Source organism: Gymnoscopelus braueri, assembly GCF_963280865.1.
Source record: "Gymnoscopelus braueri genome assembly, chromosome: 4".
Taxonomy (NCBI): domain Eukaryota; kingdom Metazoa; phylum Chordata; class Actinopteri; order Myctophiformes; family Myctophidae; genus Gymnoscopelus; species Gymnoscopelus braueri.
Window position 1 is genome coordinate 15,597,698 of NC_137605.1, and position 22,785 is coordinate 15,620,482.

The 22,785-nt window shown below is 41.8% G+C and overlaps 1 protein-coding gene across 1 annotated transcript in view; it reads left to right on the forward strand.

Moving 5' to 3' along the window:
* Window positions 1-2,623: 2,623 nt before the first annotated feature.
* The window catches only part of pitpnc1b (phosphatidylinositol transfer protein cytoplasmic 1b), a 39,447-nt gene continuing 19,285 nt past the window's right edge, over window positions 2,624-22,785 (forward strand). The window contains exons 1-4 of the mRNA XM_080425415.1: window positions 2,624-3,362; window positions 12,546-12,694; window positions 17,989-18,085; window positions 19,127-19,198. Of these exons, the coding sequence (XP_080281541.1) occupies window positions 3,315-3,362; window positions 12,546-12,694; window positions 17,989-18,085; window positions 19,127-19,198 (366 nt within the window). The 5' untranslated portion in view covers window positions 2,624-3,314. The remainder of the gene's footprint in view (window positions 3,363-12,545; window positions 12,695-17,988; window positions 18,086-19,126; window positions 19,199-22,785) is intronic.

Genomic DNA, 22,785 nt, shown 5'->3' on the forward strand with positions numbered 1-22,785 from the left:
CATATAACTGGGCTGGGAACTACTGGACTAAACCAAATCATAAGAACATAAAGGAAACTATCCGACACAAGTAAGTCAGTCAGTAATTAAGTAAGTAAGGAAGGAAGGAATTCAACCCGTCAACCCAAAACCAGAGCACTTTGGAATGCTGTTTATCCCTAAACAGAGAACACAGTCACACAGTGGCACTGAGCACAGTGACTGAACCAAAAACTATGTACAGACTCAGAAACACAGCCTCGCCATTGAGAAAGGCTGCCACAGGCAGACCTGGCAAGACGAGGTGGAAACTGAGCTGTACTTGGTTACCACCTGCCCACCGTACCAAGACATGACAGAGAAACACACTTTGTAGGTGCCATATACAAAAGAAAAAGCGAACGGGAGGTTGCGATGACAAGCAACCATCAGGGGATCGATCATACTGGAGATAAATATTCTGTGACTACTTGAAAAGGGAAAATCAAAAAATCGCTGGCAGTGGGTGATTTTTTATGTATACACTCTGGCAGTTAAAGAGTTAATGAGCAACGGTGAATCCGATCAAAGTTAATGATCAGAAAGACAGAGTCAGATCATTCTGAAGAGACATTTCAAACGTGCAACAAGCAAAGTATTTAGTTAAGTTGTCGTTAAGAAGAATTCAACACCCTAGTTTCCCCTTTGAGTTAATGTGGCCAATGAGGTATGCAATAGTGCAAGTTTATTTGTCTGTATTGAATTTTGTGTTTGTTCTCTTATGATCGTTCAGGAGTATATTTTGTATGTAGTATTAGTTTTTGTGTTTATTCAGTTCTCACAGCATTTGAAGGCATTTAAAGCTGCACTATTTGAACCCAGGTCTCCTGCACAAGTGCTGACATTTTTTACCATTGAGCTAATAGAGCCTGCCTGCTTGATCAGGGGATACATGGAATCTTGACCTCAAAATTGGCGTCAAACCAGAAACAGGATGGTGTCAAAAAGGTCATGTCTTACCTGGACACAGGATTTAAATGTCTCAATAGAAGAGCAGGGAGACCAAATACAACCACCCCAATTGTGTAAGTTATAACGTACTCTACCACACAGATTGGACAAAATTACATTTTATTCATGAAGAAAAAAGTGACATAGTGTTGCTTTAAAGCATTAGAGTCTAATGTCTGTATCAGAAAGAAGGCCAATTGTGTTCGAGTTTGAAAACATGACTAATAACGAAACCTGAGCAGTCCAAGAGGTGCACGCACATCCCAATATAACTGACGGGTGCTTGATTAAAAGAACACGCAAAGCCGAAGAAAAGATATCCGTCTTAAAAAGCACAGAGAATAACTTTATTAGATCTGAGTACAACGTTTCGACCGACGTTTCGTACCTGGCGAAGACCACCTGTAGGTCATAACGTTGTACTAATGAAGTTATTCTGGGAGCATTTAAAGGGATACTAGGTAACTTTGCAGATCTGTGTTACTTTGAACACACACAATTCCCCCTCCCCGTCCCCTCTCTGACAGGTATCAAAGTGATTGCTGTCTTTGACGCATTCATTGATTAGAGAGAGCACTAACGAGTTTGATACTTTTATGGCCCTATCAATCAACTTAATGCACAACCCCATTGAAGTTCAAAGGGATCAATTAAGAGATCCGGCCGAGCCCCAACTCTCCCTCAACAGACTTTTCAGTCCCTGCAAAGGGATGAATGTCAATATAAACAGTGGAATGTCAATATAAACAGTGGAATAAAACCAAAATACAGCCAGAGGGATGTGTCTTTCTGCAGTAAAACACACCTGCATATATATAGTGGCTGATAGCTGGAAAGAATGCTAAATAATATATATATTTAATTTAGGCTCAAAGTTACCTAGTCTCCCTTTAAAGACAGTGTGCGGCTATTCCTCCTTCAGCTAATAATATTAAATAATAAAACCTCCCATATCTGCTGCATGGGTGAAGTACAGCCATGTGCAAACACAGCTAGCATGATTTTAGAGGTGTTGTGACAGGAAAAGGATGTCCAGTGAAATACAACCCACCATAAAGACTATACTACTCATTATATCTGCACTGTACTGATCTCTGTACATACAACCAGAGCTAGACCTTTAAATACATTATTTGTGAAGTTTTTATTGTAAGTTATCCTTGCTTTGCATACCTACACACTTTATGTATTTTTAACAGTAAACGCCCCACATTTCGATTGCAAAGCTGCAATGTGACAGCTCTGTTTACACATTTCTTTATTGTATATTGTAAACACATTTCTTAGTCTTGATTGTTTTCATTCCACACATGCTTCTGGCAATGGGAAATGTTATGTTTTCCATGTCAATAAAGTCCCTTTGAATTGAACTGAATTGACTTGGATTTATTTGATTTGATATAAAAGAAGGGAGTGACAGACAGACAGACAGACAGACAGACAGACAGACAGACAGACAGACAGACAGACAGACAGGAGTGTGATAAGAACGCAGTGAGAGATGGAGGTGGGGTGGGAGTAAGTAAGGTGAGACAGGTGAGATGGGAGGGGGGTTAAAGTGTAGTGGGCGTGTCAGGGAAGGAGGGACCGAGAGAGAGAGAGGGGGGGTCGAGACAGAGAGAGAGACAGAGAGAGAGAGAGAGAGAGTAGGTAAGGAGGGAACTAGCGAAGGAATTTTTTGAGGAACTGAAAAAACAGTTGCAGAAGGAGGAGGAGGAGGAGGTGGAGCGCAGACACAGCCAGACAGCACATGAGAGAAAGACTGAAAACAAGCAGGAAAAGAAAGGAGAGACAGACAGACAGAGAGAGAGCGAGCGTGTAAGAGCAGGTAGTGTAGTAGTAAGAGTCACAGAGCAGCTGCAGCTTAATGACCAGTTTCTGCACAGAACGGCAAAGCAAAACTTAAGCAGGAATAGGAGACTGAAAAGCTTGACAGAGAGAGACTAGAGGAATACAAGAGAGACAGAGTGTATGCTGCTGTTGAACATCGATCCAAGGGGTTTCAGGAGTTTAATTGAGTGCGAGAGAGAAAAGAAAGAGAGATTAGACAGAGACTGGAGCAAAATCAGTGGGAAATCAGTGAGAAAAGAGAGATTGCGAGAGACAGAGAGGGGTGAGGAGGGGAGAAAAAGAAGCATATACATGCACTGGCTGACAGCGTGGACTGGACTTACTGACACCAGCGCACAACAAAGGAGAAGGAAGAGAGAGAGGGGGAGAGAGAGAGAGAGAGAGAACCTTAGTCTGGGGTTAAAGTGCAGCTTGCCCAAGCATGTCTTTATTATTTTAGACAGCTAGACAGACAGACAGACAGACAGACAGTTAGCTCACACTGTAACGGCACGATGTTGTTGAAGGAGTACAGAGTATGCATGCCACTGACTGTGGAAGAGGTAAGTGTGTTTGACTTTCCCACACTCACTCTCTCTCTCTCTCTCTCTCTCTCTCTCATTCACACGCGCGCACACGCACACACACTCACACACACACAGGATTAAACGTATCCTTTCTGCTACTGTAACAACACGAAACAAAACAAAGGCAGGCTTTGGTTGTGAATGTGAAACTACAGTACATGTTGTTGCATTGTAATCTCAAAGGTTAAGTGCCAAGGAGATGATAAGAAAAGTTCACTGCAGCAGGTTCGGTATATAGGCCTATAGCGGATAGGCTGTGTTAGGGGGCTGTGTGTGTGCACGTGTGTGCGGGTGCGCGTGCGTGCGTGCGTGCGTGCGTGGTATACAGCCTGCATGGCCTCCTACGGGGCCCCCGGTCCCCATCTGACAGGACCAACAAGCGCCACCTGGAGAGGCACTTCATAGCCCTGCTGTTGTATCCAAATTATCTCTCCATCTGTCTGTTTTTGTTACTATCTATGCCCCTCCCCCTGTTCACCCAATAACTCACTCACTCACTCGCTGGCTCGCTCACTCGCGCTCCTTTTTTTTCTCTCTCACAAACTTGTCGGACTGGTTGGGGCCTTTTGCCAAGAGGCAAACTGCAACAAAAAAAGCCGCTTGGCCTGGAGCAGGGAAAACAAACGGGGGAGTTTCCTACTGGAGGGAGCAGGTGGGCTGAGGAGGGGAGGCTGTAGGACGCTCTCTACACAAGAGTAGTGTGGTTCACAAACGTTTTAGCTCGAGAAGAGAAACGTGATACCCCCCCCCCCCCGGGACCCAACCTAGTGAAAACAGCCTTTCTCACAAGCTCACGCGTTGTGAGCTTGTAGATCGGCTATTTTCACTACTTCTCATTTTAATGGAATTCAATGGAATTTCTTGAAATAAAAAATGTATACAATATTTTTCTATTTCGGAAAAAACATCTATTTCTTTTTGGTGCTGTAATCTTTTGAAATAATGTAAACATTTTTAGGAAAAATAAGGGATATTTACCCGCGACCCATAAAAATGGGCTCGCGACCCAAACATGGGTCCGCGACCCAGTGTTTAGGAAACAGTGCTCTAACAAACAACCCTTCATCAACCAATACCCTTCAAAGGGAACGACCTCCTTCCGCGCCATTAATCCTGGCTGTGACCATACCAACAACAAAGACAAATGACGTCCCACAATCCGATTTTCAAGTATGACTGCATGCAGGTCCTGGAGAAACTTTAAACTCCTTAAGCGAAATTGCCCTTGGACTCTTGCACTGATATCTGCCTGGCGGTTTTGAGGCAGGGTGGCCCATTGTCTGAACATAATTGCAGTGACCACAATGAATGAACTCAACCCCATTAGCTCAAATGAAGTGGCCAGTGTGAGAATAGAGGAAGGATGTGGCTCTGATGACATGTGATATCCCTGTGTGATAGTTTGTTTTGCTGTGGTTTCCACACGTGACAGTTAGAGCAGTGGTTCTCAACGTGGGGTCTGGGGACCTCCCAGGGGTCCTTGGGGGGGTTCCAGGCGGTCCCCAGCAAAATGCGTTAATCTGGCATCAAAATGTGTTTAAAGGGATAGTTCACCCCCAAAATGACTTTGTTCTATCTAGTCACCCCATGGAGACTTGAATTCATGATTTTCTTTTTGGTTTTTGTCGCATTCCTAAGCCAATAATTTGATGCTATATGCTATTTGAAAATTGCCCATCTATATACAAGCTCACAAGACACTTGTAGATCGTCTATTTTCAACAAAATCTCAACATCACAACATATATTCAGATGGGGGTCCGCTGCCAAATGCATATCAATTTAGGGGTCCTTGACCTGAAAACATTTGAGAAGCACTGACTTAGAGGACAGAGTTGCCTGTTAAATGAGTGCCTTGCCTACGTGTTGTCAATTAGTTGTACGAGCTCTCGTCTTATTGGTTCTCGTTTATTCGATACTTATTTGTTTTAGCTCTTGCTCATTTGATTTTCCTATTTGTCTCATCTGTTTAAGAAAGTAGGTAGCTGATATATTGCACTTTTACCTTAGCGCTAGGTATACTCTTAGTTGCTTGTTTTAGAAGAGAATGCACTTAAAGACTTCCGGTGATTAGTAGTTTCCTTGCCTACCTATGTTGAATGCACTTATTGTAAGTCGCTTTGGATAAAAGTGTCTGCTAAATGACTGTAATGTAATGTAATGAGACAGGTTAATTGTATTGAAATTCAAACAGGTTTTTTATGTCACTCATACAAGTACAGAATGTGCAGTGAAATGTTAGCGTGACATGATGTGCCACAGACATGTGCCAACAACAAATTATATAACAAGCTACTGTATGATAACGGATTATAATACAAGTGAACCACTTTCAACTTGGCGTCTCTACTTTGGGCACGTCATTATAAGCAAACATTTTCAAAGATTGATTTATTGATTCACGTTTAGAGTAGACTTTGTTCTTTACCAATTTTCGTCACAATTTAGTCGTTATGCGAATGAATTCCTCCCCACTCATTTCTGTGCTGCCACCGCCCTACTCAGGGGTGCCGATTTATGTCCGCGCTATTGGGTGCGTAACGCAAAATGTGCGTTTTTTTCGGGTTTGTTACATTTTTGGGTTTTTGTTTTTTTACTTTAATGTGGTTAATTAGCTTTTTTTTGGTACAAAAAAATGTACTCCATGAAGTGTAGATGTCGGAGGTTTTTTTTTCTTTCTTTTTTTGTGATGAGTTTGTGATGGGTGCTCGTCATTTCTCCTGGGTGCTTTAGCCCCGAGGCACCCACAGTATCGGCGCCCTTGGCAGACGCCAGGGAAGAGGCCCTACCCGAGGAACTAGCACCTCCATTCTCCTCGTCCCGTTGAACATTCCCTGCCGACAGGTGCCGCTCCAGCCCGTAGGAGTTGCTAGTGCGGTGACAAAAGTAGACAAGTAAAACTTTGGTAACAATAAGAGTATTGCCCAGGTCTGGTGTAGCGCAGCGGAGTACAGGGATCCTGTAGGTTCCTTGAGGGGTTCCAAATGGACCCTTACAGGTCTGTAACTCTGAGAGCGTACAAATGGAACCAAATGGACCCGTGAGGGTCCATTTGGTTCCATTTGTACGCTCTCAGAGTTAAGGGGGGTCTTTGAAATTAGAAAGGTTTAAGAACTGGGCTCCAGAGTCCCTCACGCCCCAGGCTGTCCCCAAGTTCAATCTGAGCGCTGTCTCTCTCTATAGGCTTTCTAATGAGAGAGAGAGGAGAGACAACTGTTAGTGGGGCAGCCCAGCACAGTCTTGTTATTTGCTAACCCTTTCTATGAAGCCCATTATGCCTATAATCTATTACAAACATACATAATGCATTATAATAAGTATGAGTACTTATGACTGCTTATACTGTACGTGTAATTACTCAGCATTATAATCACATTATAGAGCACTTATGCCTTAAAAATCGTTATAAGATTTATGCTTATTATGGCTATAAAGCATTGTGAGTATTTAAGAGTGCTTATAACTATAATTGTTCAGTGTTAATAATGCATTTTAAGTTTTATTTTCTTTTTCATTTTGTGGGGGAAAAAAATAAAACGTTGAGTGCCATATAGCTTCTGCAATGATTTTTCTTTAAGAAGTCTATTTCAATTTTGCGTCATTAGTCTCAATAGCTACTATCCCCCAAAGCAATTATGTTGTCTAGCTGATGTCTACTTCACAAAGCACATTGTCTAACTGATGTCTAACTTTGCAAAGACACGTTCGCCAACAACACAGCTGTCAGTGTGACGCAACCGTTTTCCATTCTTGTCAGTGGTGGAAATATTTTATTTTTTACTTAAGTAAGAGTAACACAATGTGGATAAAGTATAAAATATGTCTTGAGTGGCTGGTTGATGTATGTTTTATAATAGTAATCTAAATCTGCAAAGTAAATAACGCTGTCAAATAATTAATTAATTAATAAATAATAACAATGGAAACACTCAAACTAAAGTAAAAGTACCTCAGTTTGTACACAAGTACTTAACTTGAGTAAATGTAATTTCCTGTCTGGGTGCTTCTGTCTGTGTTACAGAGAGATAATTCACATCAGTGTTATTTACACTGAGCTGGAGAGTCTGAGGTCATTAGAACAACATGTGACGTGAACGTTGACTCATTGTTTGATATGAAAACAACTCTCAAATCCTCACTGCTGACGATCAGCCGGGCAAGCACATTTATTTGCGTAGCATGCCGCGTAACACTCAACTGGCCTCTGTGAAAATACATACTATATGTTTGTTTTTGCACGACAGGAATCATATTATACACAAGTATATCCTAGGAAAGATAACAGAATAGTGTTGTGCTGGTGAGGTAAGAAACCCTAGGAGGGCTTACAAGAGAACCTCACCGTTTACATTACACATACTATTAGAATTAAATCAGTATTTAAAATCAAAACTAATAGAAAGTAATGTAAACATAAAATAATTGCATAAAAAACACTATACAACATATAAAAGAGAAAAGTATTTGTATATATGTAGCAGAGCAGTTTGTAGTTTATGGGTGGCAGTGGCTCAGGGGTAGAGTGGCGGATGGGAACCATGAGGTTCCTAGTTCGATCCCAGGCTCCCCCAGAGTTAGTGTAAAAGTGTCCTTGAGCAAGACACTGAACCCCTAATTGCTCCCGATGAGCAGGTTGGTGCCTTGCATGGTTTCCTCCGCCATCGGTGTGTGAATGTGTGAATGTAATGCACAATAATAATAATAATGAATTGCATTTTTATAGCGCTTTTCCAAGTGCTCAAAGCGCTTTACAATGGTTCATTCATTCATACAGGTGGGGGACATTGGGAGGTGGAGCGGCGAACAGTCGACGCCAGCATCCCCACTTTTCCCACATTCACACACCAATGGTGGCAAGCGAGCGCCGACCGAATCATTGGAGGCAATGTAGGGTTCAGTGTCTTGCCCAGGGACACTTCGACATGTGGTCAGGAGGAGCCGGGATTCATACCGCCGACCCACGGATCTAATCTAAGCGCTTTGGATAAAAGCGCCATATAAATGCACCATTTACCATTTAGTTTGAAAAGTAGCCCTTTCTCTCTAGCCAAGAGGCCTAACATGTCCTTTGGCCTGCCTAAAGGGTAGATGTTTGTTGTATCACACACACACACACACACACAGGAGACCTGGGTTCAAATCCAGGTGCTTACAAAAGGACAATGCCAAAGCTGTCCTTACAATTTATTATTATCTAATGCTAGAATGACACACAATACCTCACCCTAGTACATACATTGTTGACTGGAGTCCACCAGGGCTCTATACGTATATTAACCCCCCCCGCCCCCACCCCCATCTACACCAAATCTCTTCACCGAAAGCAGCCAATGCAACACGCAATGGTGTAAAGTAACTCAAGTACTGTACTTAAGTACAATGTTGAGGTATTTTTTTTACTTTAGTGGAGTATTTCCAATTTTCAGAACTTTTACTTCTACTCCACTACATCCCGGATCCAAATATTGTACTTTTACTCCACTACAATGATTTGAAAACTTTAGTTACTAGTTACTTTGCAGATTATTGCATTATAAAACACACATTAACCACTGTATCCCTATTTTATACATAGGCTATTTGAAAATAGCAGATCTACAAGCTCACAACGCGTCGCATCGCGATGCGGTGTGAGCTTGTAGATCTGCTATTTTCAAACATTTTGGTACTTTTAGTTTTGCTACCTTAAAGGGGTATTTCACTTTCAAAAAAACTTTTGGTCATTGTATCATCTACTCAGGCCTTTGTGAGCCCTCCAGACAGTTTCTAAGTTGCTCGATTCAGTATTTAGATATTTGATATTCATTTTATCAGACCCGCCCCCTTCCTATACAGACCCATTGTAACTTCAAACTCCATTTTAACCATGTTAGATTCATTAAAAACACCCGTCCTTGGTTCTGGTGACTCATACCGCCACCCTAATACGCGAGGGGGCCGTGTTTTTTCAATTACTTGTTTATTTTATTTAAAAAAAATAATATATATATATATATATATATATATAATTCAATAAAAAAATGCAATAAAATAAATGAAAACATTTATCGGAAAAACACGGCCCCCTCACGCATTAGGAGGGCAGGGTGAGTCACCAGAACCAAGGACGGGTGTTTTTGATGATTCTAACATGGTTAAAATGGACTTTGAAGTTACAATGGGTTTGTATAGGAAGGGGGCGTGTCTGATTAAATGAATCTCAAATATCTAAATACTGAATCGAGCAACTTAAAAACTGTCTGGAGGGCTCACAAAGGCCTGAGTAGACGACAAAAATACCAAAAGTTTTTTTGAAAGTGAAATATCCCTTTAAGTACATTTTGATACCAACACTTTTGCACTTTTTCTCAAGTACATTTTGAATTCCGGACTTTTACCTGTAAGAGAGTATACTTCTACATTGCAGTATTGATACTTTTACTTAAGTAAAACATTTGAGTACTTTTTCCACCACCGGCGACACCCACGTCACCAGCCGAATACCCCCCCCCCCCAGATTAGTGACGCCATAGGGTTCAAGCTGTTAATCTTGGGTCAAAGTCTGTGTCACCACCCTGCCTGTGATCCGTTTTATCTTGCTCATGAGCACACGTCAAACACAATGGACCGTAAACCCATAAGTGTCCTCGCCTCCCCGCGTCCTTTGTTAGCACAGACATAAAGGAAGGGAGAGGGCAAACATCATCAAGGGTGATGATGGCCCGTTTTTTCTTCTCCCGGATTTCTCAATTCCTGTCGCTTATCACCCTTGCCCTGTCAGCGGCATGCAGTGGTGGAACGTAAACTACGTACATTTTGTCGCCGCTGGGCAGAAACCTCTTAATCGCCATAATTCTAACTTTTTGTGTTTTTTTCGTAAGTGAACGCACCACTTTATCATACTGCCTGTCCCCGACAGGCCTATGCTGATGTTGCAAATGTTGCCTAATAGTCGACTAATGCAACACCAAAAATATACATACAGTATATATTTTTTTTTTGGAATGATTCAACTGAGATCGACAGTCGAATCAGTCTGATTCAACTGCCAATCTCTGCAAATATGTTATGCAATAGAGGAACATTCCATTTGGGCTGTAGGGGTGCTTATTGTCTGATTTAACATATATTTGCTTAGTTTCTCCCAATAAATCATGATGTATATCCTATTTTTGGCAAACTATTAGTTAATTAATATAACACATTTGGCCAATCTCTCAGTCGAATAATGAAAACAAATACAAATATTTTCTTTTCTTTTTTCATAATTCGACTAAGTCACTAAGAGATTGGTAGTCGACTCAGACTCCCCTCGACTGATTAGTCGACTATTCGAATAATCGAGGTCAGGCCTACTGCAGCGTCACACAAAAAGCATCAAAAGTAGCAGATCTGCAAGCTAAAAGCGCGAATATTTTTGAATGTTAATCCTGAAAAGTTTCGGACATAATGAGTTTCCACCCAACAGAGGTGATTTCCTCAAGTACTGTACTTTTGAGGTACTTTCACTTTACTTGAGTATTTACATTTTTCAAAACATTATACTTCTACTACTCCACTACATCTCAGAGGCAAATATTGTCCTTTTTTACTCTTACTTTAGGTACGAGTATACTTAGATATTTAGCAGATTTAGTACACCACTTAAACTCTTTTATTCGCATTATTCGAAGATAGCCGATGTACAAGCACACAGATCTGCAATTTTCGAAAAACGTTTCAAAATTTGTGTCACATTTGAGTACTTTTAGGTACCGTAAGCATATTTTCATGGCAACACTTTTGTACTTTTACTCATGTAAAATGTTGTACTTCTTCCACGACCGCTACAGTTTACAGTAGAGTGCATGGAAAGAGGGGAGGGGGGGGGTGGGAATCTTCCAAATGGGAGGCTGCCTGAGAGCCTGTTAGTCGCCCCCGGTGTTTAAAAGCATCCATCTTTATGATTAATTACGGGCCATGAATACGCGATAAGTAAATATTGAATGTTGACATTCCTCAGTAATTGGAAAGAGAAGCAGGAGTGTCCCGATAAAGTGAAGGAGCCACGAGTGAGATGACAAACCAATGCATCTTTCTCTCCCCCCCCCTCCTCTCTCTCTTTCTCTCTCTCTCTCTCTATCCCCCCTCCTCCTTTCTTCCTCAATTACAATATTTTAATTACGCATCTGCTTTATTGCCGTTTCACACAGAGCGTATTTATTGCGAAAGCACGGGGTAGCATAATTAATTCCATATTTACTGTAGAAAGATTGTAATGATGAAAAACACAAGAGATTGGGGGGGGGGGGGGGCGTACAATATACAATGCAGTTAACTCCACCAGGAGGTCATGCGTCCTTCCTGGGTTCCAAGTGTTACTTTTTAATCCCTATCCGAGTGGATCAGATTTGGATGGTGGGTAGTTCAAAAACCAAACAAACAGCATGATGTCCATCATCATTTAAGTTTGATTCATCAAATACCATCTTTAATCCATTCAATCTGAGAACGCATCTGTGTCATTTTAGATTTTAGGTATAACCATTATTTTTGTAATTTGGCTATTCAAAGATAGCGGATCTACAAGCTCATAGCGCGGCACCGAGTGTATGAGCTTGTAGATCTGCTATTTTTGAAAAATCAAAGCTTTGCTTCTGGGGGGTCCCCGGAACAACATATTTTGATGGGGATCGGCGGCCATAATTTTGGGGTCCTTGACAAGAAAAAGTTTGAGCACCACTGATATAGCAACAATAGTTTTTTCAGAAAAATAAAGACATTTGTTGAGACATTTGACAGTTAAAAATGTTCGCTTTAAAAAATATATATTCAAAAATGTTCTAGATTTTTCAAAAATAGCAGATCTACAAGCTCATAGCACGGCACTCGGTGGCGCGCTATGAGCTTGTATATCTGCTACTTTTGAATAGCCAAAAAAATCTAAAATGACACATGATACGTCCCGATCTAATCCTTGATGCTGAGTGCCAAGCAGGGAGGCATTGGGTACCATTTATTGTCTTTGGTACGACTCGGCCATGGGGATTGAACCCCCAACCTCCCAATCTCAGGGTGGACACTCCAACCACAAGACCACTGAGCTTATCCGACACTATCTGTATGATAATAATGCACTACCTTGTTGGCGTGTTATCCCATCATGATCCTTTGCTCCTCTGTCTCTCTGTGTCTTTCCAGTATAAGATAGGTCAGCTGTACATGATCAGCAAACACAGCAGTGAGCAGAGTGGCGGTGGAGAAGGCGTGGAGGTGGTGAAGAATGAACCAGAAAACCACCCTCAACACGGCCTGGGACAGCTCACCGAGAAACGCATTTACCTCAACAGGTATGAGGTCACCACGGAACACACACAGACACAGACACACACACAGTAATTTTATGAATTTAAATTCTTTACATTTTTAACCCTAACCATAAGAGTGAAAATAGCAGGCACTCCACCGTGGTGCGTCCAGCTTTCCGAGCGTCTATTCCAACGCGATTAGCCCGTGTTCGGGGGAGGTGAAGCCAGGCGGGGAGGGTGTCTCTGTACTGTATGTCAATGGTGTAAAGTAACTAAGTACATTTACTCAAGTACTGTACTTAAGTCGAATTTTGAGGTATTTGTACTTTACTTGAGTATTTCCAATTTTCCAATACTTTTACTTCTACTCCACCACATCTCGGACGCAAATAGTTACTTTGCAGATATAAATTATTACATTATAAAACATACATTTAGCCCTATTTTATACATAGGCTATTTGAAAATAGCCGATCTACAAGCGCACAACGCGTCGCATCGCGACGCGTTGTGAGCTTGTAGATCGGATATTCTCAAACATATTTGTACTTTTACTTTTGGTACTTTAAGTACATTTTGATACCAATACTTTTACAGAGTACTTCTACATTGCAGTATTGATACTTTTACTTAAGTAAAACATTTGAGTACTTTTTCCACCACCGCTGTAGGTACTCCTACGGACTGGAGGCTGCACCTGTCAGCAGGGAGTGTTGGGTGGGAGGAGTATAGAACCAAGGCTCTATGTCCCAGGGCCGGACTGGGACCGAAATTCAGCCCTGGTATTTTGGTCCGGACCGGCCCACCACCCCCCGGGCCGTTTTGTCAAAGGGGGGGTGGGGGAGCGTTTCACTGTTTCATCCCAGCCCTGCACATGAACTCTGCAGCCGCACTGAGGCCCCTGCTGGAAAGCATCCCAGCCCAAACATTAACGTAACTAATAATTGGGCCGCGCGACCCGGAAATGACCGTAATAATCCTAAAACGGAAGCGAAAATATTTTTCATTCAAAAAAAAAAAAAAAATGTTTTGGCCCAGCGGCCCACCGGGCATTTGCCCGGTACGCCAAATTGCCAGTCCGCCGCTGCTATGTCCTCCCGGTGGGGGCTCCTCACTGGCAGATGAGTCATTAGCAGTGACAACACAGAAATGTGTGTGGGGAGGGATCAATTGGCACAACGACTAAATTGGGGAGAAAAAGGGGTAAAAAGCGACAAAACAAAAAAATACAGATCTACAAGTTCACAATGTGTCACAGCGCGACGCGTTGTGAACTTGTAGATCTGCTATTTTCGGTGCGCGACAAGTATAAATCAGGCATAACTCCAACTTCAACCCCAACCCATAAACCTATATGACCTCTAAATGCCAAAGGCTAAAAGCATAACTCTCAGCTGCTTAAAGCCATACTTTAACTCTAAAAAAAAAAAAACAGGTCCTTCTGCACACCTACTTCAAGGACAGGTGCGTAGGAGCAGTCAGTCAATGCACGAAAAAAGGAATTCCGCACACTGTCACGTTTAGTTTATTGAGAATACCATGTTTGCACTGACCTTCAGGTATCAATCTCAATAAACACTCTGGCTGTGATTGAAGACAGTGCGGAATTCCCTTTTTTTAAAGTATGACTCTAAAGATATATTCTTTATCCATAAAACAATGTATCTTATGAGGACGTGAAAATTGTCCTCACAACGTCTATTTCTCGAATTCTGCTACTTATGGGGGACATTTGGCCCTCGCAAGTATTGTAATACAAGTACACACAGACAGACATTCACCTACAGTATGCAAGCTCAAATGCACTTACAGTGTTAGTGAACATAATGCAGACGTGCGTAAATGCACATGGACCCACACACACACACACACACACACACACACACACACACACACACACACACACACACACACACACACACAAGCACTCTCATGGCAGCAGAGTAAAGTAGATTGCAGTGGTGTTGACTCAGTGTGACCCAGTGCAGTTCCAGTCAGATCTATCACCACTCGATGTAATTGTGTGAATGTAAGCCGTACAAATGAAGGCCGTACTCCGATCTGCCTGCGGCTAATTCAGCTAGAAATGACACCAAAAGCACTTAGGCGTGCTCGACTTCCATCACTCTGTCTCTCCACCACCCCCTCCCCTCTCCCTCTCTCTCCGTATTTCTGCCTCTCTCTATCTCTATCTCGCTCAACCCCTCTAATTCAGTGGTTTCCAACCTGTGGGTCGGGGCCCACTGGTGGGCCATGAGGATATTGCAAGAGGGCCATCAAATAATTGGCAAAACCTTTCAGACTTTATTGATACTAATGTTGAAAAAGAAAATGTAAAAAAAGAAAATGTCACGGTATGCTTTTTTTTAAAACCTTGAAATGCTGATACAGATAAATATGAACTTACTGTATACGGTGTTGGTTCCATTGATTCAAGCCGAAACACGATCAAACAAGTTCCTTTAAATGTCTCCAATGAGAATATTTTCCAAAAGTAATCCAAGAGTAATCCAGCAAAAACTGCTGATCTTCTTACTGTCCAAAAATCTAGTAATCCTCAAAGTCAACGAAATGCCAACGCATTGCTTTAAAAAAAAGAATGAATGTATTTCTCTCACCCAACCTTTATGTCAGGAGGCCATCGGGAGGTTCCTTTGTTTTGTTGTTCTGTATCAACAGAATATAAACCATCAGAATATCTTCTTTCGACCCTTATTCGGGTCTTAAAGCTTTAATGACATTCACTTTTACACCACTTTCAAAGTCTTTGTCCTGGTCCTTCAAAAGTGTACAAAAAGTTTTAAGTGAAAATTCCATTCCAGTGATCAATGGCAGGTGTTTTTCTCCCACATTTCTAAAGCCTTTTCAACTGCAATGAAAAAAGAAATCTTTGCCTGCGGGTGTCGCTGGTGAGGGATTTTGCCTGTCAATCATCGCCTCTGCTCCGCCCCCCCCAAAGGAAAGGATAGGGGAGGGGAGGGGCGAGGAGGAGAGTGGGCGGGATTATTCGACAGTGACCTCACTGTCGAAGGGCCAAGCTCAGATTACTTTTCAGCCTGATTATTCAGAAAACCCCAGACCACAGAAAATCCACTGAATGTTCTAAGTTCAGGTTTTTTGGGTGTAATTGAGGTCATAAAACCCCAAATAAAACATTGAAAATAAAAAAAGTGAAAATGAATGTCATGATACCTTTAAAGTTCATCGGCCACACTATTCAGTGGTTTAAAAAGTTCTGATTTGGTTTACCGTGTAGGCTTAAAAGAGACTCTTTGTCAAACCACCACACCAAACACTTTTTTCACACCTAAAATGGAACCCCCGGCCGCCTCACTTCCTGCACCTTTATTCACCTGTTTCCTAGGCTGTGTGTTTTCCACTTCCTGTCGATTTGATCCAATGAAATCCAATGAAACTGGTCAGATGACCAATGATATCCAATGAAATCGACAGGAAGTGGAAAACACACAGCCTAGGAAACAGGTGAATAGATGTTCCTGGTACATCCAAGCCCCCAGAGTTGCTGAGAAACATTGAAGCTGCCACCCCAGTGGCCAAAGCTGGAACTGCAGGCGGGGAGAAATACATGCACGCGCAAAACATGCTGAGAGATATTTATATATATAGATATAAATATGTAAACATATTATACATAAACACATATGCATTTAGTTATACATAGGCATCTCGAGTGTATTTAATAAATATATCGCGTTCAATCCTTGACACACGGGCTGCCGTAGAACGCAAAAAGGACACTAGTGCGCATGCTCATAACTCTATGGGGGTACAAAATCAAACCAATAATTCTACTTCCGGCAGGTTTCCGGGTGCTTCAAAACGCCACTGAGCACATTCATTGAAATGATAGCTGGGGGCGGGGCAATCCGCCCTCTAGTTATATTATACCTCTATGGGTACATCACTTCCTTCTTCTTCTTCTTCTTCTTTTTGATTTCCGGCAGGCTGCACACTGACACGTGTAATGCTGCCCTCCACAGGCGAGGGGTTTTACTGTTTTACCCTAGAATACAGATCAGTAGAGTGGAGAAAGCTCAGGACTGCTCTTCCAGAATTCGCCTCTGGAGTAAAAATAGTCTTAAAGGAGAAGACTTTGATCCCCTGGTCTGCCAGTTCTACATCATTTCCTGGAACTTTTCAAGGCTATAATTAAGAAGGTACAGCCTACGGGCCTGCCATTGACACGCACGGGACCCAAAACTGGAACCAGAAGTTTGGTGAAAGACATTGAAGTCTATGGCATCCGGCTGGACCAGCTTGAGAAAAAACACTATTTTTGAATGACTGCGTCCTTTGTCAGTTAATCGGTTCAGGAATATCATTTTTTGTGCACAGTGTATAGTTTTATTGAGGCATCTAAACAGCGGCATGTATCATTTTGGCAGTGTTGCCATATTTTGTGAGAGAAATAAGCAACCAGGTCTAGGAAAACAAGCCCAAAAGAAGCAACTAGGGCACTATAGGCCATTATGAGCACTTTAAATCTTTATACTGTATACATTGAAATATCTACAATAATCTACAAACTCACAGCGCGTCGTGATGTGACACGTTGTGAGCTTGTAGATCTGCTAAAAAAATAATAATCTTGAAATAAAATGTGGGATATCTGAAGATGTTTTAAACACTCTAACAACACAACTTTGGTACGGGGCTCCCTGGCACAAAACATTTTCAGATGGGGGTTAGGGACAAATACATATTAGTCATTGAGAACCACTGGTCAAAATAATTGAAAAATTGTGAAGCAAGCCCAAAAAAAGCAACCCGCAACTCAATATTTACAAGCAACTTCACATTAAAATAAAAATAAGCATCACATGATAACGAAAATTACGTAGATGACTGTACCTTCATTTTATATACCTTGTAACTTTTACTACATGTGCTGCTTTTTCCCCACAGCTCCCCCTATGTGAGCCGTACATTTAGGTGTTAAATATTCAACCATCTTTAAAGCCAATATATTCCCACTTGTTATCACCAAGTATGTTATGTTTCTTTCCATACTAGAAATATGATATTTCACACATTAATGTGGCAGTGTCACAAACATGCTGTGAAAATGCATGCGGCCCACCCATCTGACCACTTAGCTGGTTAAGTGGTCATGTGGGTGGGCCGTGAACTGCTGCTCTGTGTATTTCTTTCTCTTTCTATCTCCATATCGCTCAACCTCTCTCGCTCCTCTTATCTATTTTCCTTCTATTTCTCTTTCTAATTATTTATTTCCCTCCCTCCCTTTCTCTCTTCCTCTCTCTCTCTCTCTCTCTCTCTCTCTCTCTCTCTCTCTCTCTCTCTCTCTCTCTCTCTAGTAAACTTCCGTCGTGGGTCAAAGCGTTTGTTCCCAGGTTCTTCTATGTGACAGAGAAGGCCTGGAACTTCTATCCTTACACCATCACAGGTCAGTGTGTGTGTGTGTGTGTGTGTGTGTGTGTGTGTGTGTGTGTGTGTGTGTGTGTGTGTGTGTGTGTGTGTGTGTGTGTGTGTGTGTGTGTGTGTGTGTGTGTGTGTGTGTGTGTGTGTGTGTGTGTGTGTGTGTGTGTGTGTGTGTGTGTGTGTGTGTGTGTGTGTGGGCATACTAAAACCAGATAAATGTGACTGATGGGGACATTTTTCTGTTCCCCTTGAGGCAAATGGCCAATTTCAGATCGTTGGATCTTTACTTTTTGGTTTATTTTTTCTTTCATAAATTTAGTGTAGCCAATAATTTTTTTACCCCTTTCTCTCTCCAATTTCATCTCAAGTAGTGTGCGTGTATATATGCGTGCGTGCGTGTGTGGGCGTGTGTGTGTGGGTGTGTGTGCGTGGGTGGGTGGGTGTGTGTGTCTGTGCGTGCGTGCATGTATCTGCTCGGGGCGTGTGTGTGCGTGCATGTGGGTTGGTGTGTACTTGTTTTAGTATACATGGTATCATTCTCACACTGATGCATAATATAGAAGCTTATCTAACTTTAACCTCTGCTTCCACAAACCTGATCTATTATTTACTGCCTTGTGTATGATGTAAATGCATGCCTAGCATTTCTCTAGGCCTGGCAATCTGTGTGTGTGTGTGTGTGTGTGTGTGTGTGTGTGTGTGTGTGTGTGTGTGTGTGTGTGTGTGTGTGTGTGTGTGTGTGTGTGTGTGTGTGTGTGTGTGTGTGTGTGTGTGTGTGTGTGTGTGTGTGTGTGTGTGTGTGTGTGTGTGTGTGTGTGTGTCAATAACCATGTTCTTTTCTACCCACATGGAACTGGTGCGTTGCTGCAGAGTATACAGTAAGTATATATATATAACCACACACACACACAAACACACACACACACACACACACACACACACACACACACAAACACACACACACACACACACACACACACGTCACACAGACAACATTTTGTGCACGTAACCCACCTCTCTCTCTCTCTCGCCCCCTGCACTCCCCTCTTGTTCTCTACTCTCCTCAACCTCTAGGTGTCCTTCATGCCAAAGTTCAAAATCAGAATTGAGACGCGCTTTGAGGACAACAATGGCTGCAACACCAATGTAAGTATGACTGAGGGGAGAGAGGGAGAAAGAGAGAAAGAGGGGGGAGGGAGAGGGAGAGAGAGAGAGAGAGAGAGAGAGAGAGAGAGAGAGAGAGAGGGGGAGACAGAGAGAGAGAGAGAGAGAGAGGGAGGGAGACAGAGAGAGAGAGAGGGAGAGAGAGAGGGGGAGACAGAGAGAGAGAGGGGGAGAGAGAGAGAGAGAGAGAGAGAGAGAAGAGAATGACGTGTCTGAGGACAGAGAAGGAAAGAAGGCATTTGTATTATTGTTTTCAAGTTGGACCGTCCAATTTTTATACTTTCTTGGCCCTATTTTGCGCGTCTTCATTACCAGGTCTTTTGTCTAACTTAAGACCTGGAGGCGTGGTCAATGCTGTTTGGCCACTCAAAATAACGAAAGAGCATTGGCCACGCCTCCATGTCTTAGGTTAAGTCATAAGACTTCGTAATTAAGACGCGCAAAATTGGACGCTCAGAGTTAAATTGAAACCCTCGGATTTCACTGTGTAGTCCATACATGGGCAACGTTGGCCCGGGGGCCACATGCGGCCCCCACCTTCACTTAATGCGGCCCACAAGTTATCAGAATACTGATATTGATTTCAGCTGTTACAATTCCAAACATGCAAACATGACGCGCTTTAATTACTTCAGTCTATATTAGTAGCTTAATGACTAGTATTACATTTCTATTGTCTTTTTTATGTCCAATGTATTTGTATGGAAGTTCATAAAAATCGCCACCATGAGGCTAAGTGGTGTAATTATTTGTTTAATAATTTTGCACTAAATTATGAACCTCCCCTCCAAGTCTTGTAACTCTAGACCTTACGGTTTCTGAGAAAAAAAATACTTGAATGGGAGTTTTTTCATTTTCCCATTAAAATGGATGGGGAAATTTAATGCACTAATAAATCAATATCAATTAAACTATGTAACCAATCTCAAATTTTTTTCTTCATTTTGACATAATTATATGTCAAAATACATATACATTATAACACAAAATTTGGAGAAAAAAAACTGTGGGAGAAATAGCAGCCCAAAATAAAGTTTATCTAGAAAGAAAGAAAGAAAGAAAGAAAGAAAGAAAGAAAGAAAGAAAGAAAGAAAGAAAGAAAGAAAGAAAGAAAGAAAGAAAGAAAGAAAGAATAAAGTAGGTAGAGTACTATAGTCTGGTTGCCCTGTTAGGGCAACCACACTAATAAAGTTCATCTATTACTATAGTCTGGTTGCCCTATTCGGTCAACCACACTAAATAGCAAAAATAGCAGATTGGCTATTTTTGCTACTTTTGTGTGACATAGAATGGCGAAACAGTTACAATTCGGAGAGACAGTACTGTATATGCAATGTGGCCCTCTGGAGTGAGTGTGGAAATATAGTGCCCCCCCCCCCATCATCAAAGTTACCCACCCCTGCTATAGTCAGTGAATAGAAAATAGAGAGAGTCACAGGGAAAGAAGAGAGAGATAATCTGAGAATGTGCAGAGGAGGGAGAGATATAAGCAGAGAGAGAGAGAGAGAGAGAGAGAGAGAGAGAGAGAGAGAGAGAGGAGGGGTCGGGGAGGATCAGGGGAGCGGAGGAGAGAGACAACGGGGAAGGTGAAGAAATTTCAATTTTCTTTGCGGTGTGAAGAGAATGTTTATCACATTGATGTGGCCATTACAAGGAAAACAAGCAGAGCAGCGGCAGCGGTATTGGCAGATCTATTAAGCAGAGAGACAGAATGGTGTAATGTACAAGCTTTTCTGGAAAAAACAACAACAACACCGCGCGCGCGCACGCGCACGCACACACACACACACACACACACACACACACACACACACACACACACACACACACACACACACACACACACACGATTCTACAGCTGTCGCAACATCAGGACCATGTAATCAACTGCAAAGAACAAGGCGACGAGACTTGACACGCCTCAACAAGACACAGCACCCTCTGGAATGTACAGTATGAGTGTGCGTGTGCGTGTGCGTGTGCGTGCGTGCGTGTGCGCGTGTTGTTTCAGGAATACAGGAAAGCTTGTTTTCCATTTGAAATGTAGCCCAAAGCCACACACACATAGCGTAGGCGCACATACACAGAACGATTCAATATGGAGAGATATAATAGCACGTATATACAACCTCACACACATACTGTACGCACACAGTACACACTCATACAGGCGTATACACAATGGAAAACACCGACTCACAGACTGTTGGATAAACATCAGGTTGTATCAGGTCACCGTGTATTGAAACAACCAGCGGTGGAAAGTAACTACAGTACGTACATGTCCTCAAGTACCATACTTATTTAAGTACATTTTGAGGTATTTTGACTTTACTGGAGTATTTCCAATTTTCAATACTTTTACTTCTACTCAATTACATCTCTGGCAAATATTGTACTTTTTACTCCACTACAATTATTTGAAAACTTTAGTTACCAGTTACTTAATAAACATGAGAGCTCGTGAACGACTGTTTAAAACATGTTTTAATACATTTTATTTGAAAACTTGTGAAATGGGCCATTCTGCATACTTTTGGTATTTTAAGTATATTTTGATGTCAATACTTTTGTACCTTTACTCTAGTGAATTTTGAATACAGGACTTTTACTTGTAACAGAGTATTTCTACATTAGAGTAAAAATATTGGAAACAACCTGAACACACGTCACTGCAGTAATCACACAGACATCACAGCTACCTACTGTAAACACACACACACACGCGCACACACACACACACACACACACACACACACACACACACACACACACACACACACACACACACACACACACACACACACACACACACACACACACACACACACACACACACACACACATCTGACAACACTAACACAATGCCTTTGAACACCAGTGACAAGGAAATGCAGGGCTGTTGATAATGCAACAAAGACATACAGTAGACAATGCACCCAGCAACTACAATACATACATACATACCATACGCTTAAGACATGACCTCTCTTTCTTTTTCTCTGTTTCTCTTTTCTCTTCCTTTCCTTTCCTTTTAAAACACTTAAAGCAAAATAACAACTTGTGATGTAACCTCAAATATTGGTGAGGTATCTTCAATAGGATTAGAAATTGATCATTCAAAAATATTCTCCTCATTGACTTACATTGCAGTGAAACGGGTCTCAAAGTCACTCTTTTAGCACACAAACAAACACAAAGCCAATGTTGGCGATGTATGCATTTACAAAACCCAACACTAAATGTTTCTGTTTAAAGAAAAACATGTCAACGTCATGTTGATTTTACATGTTCACTGCATTTAAAATGACCTATAGTGGTTCACAAACGTTTTAGCTCAATAAGACCCGAAAGAGAAATGTGATGTCTCCCCGGGACCCAAACTAGTGAAAATAGCCAATCTGTTTTTGTTGGTTTCATTTCATTTTGATAACTCCATGATAGATAAAGGAAAACTGAACATGATCTGTTGTCAATAAAGACAGATGAAATATTCTCTGCTTGTAATGTTCTCTCGGTATACGCTCGGTTTAGAAAATGTAACTGCAGTAATCCAATAAAGTGTTTGT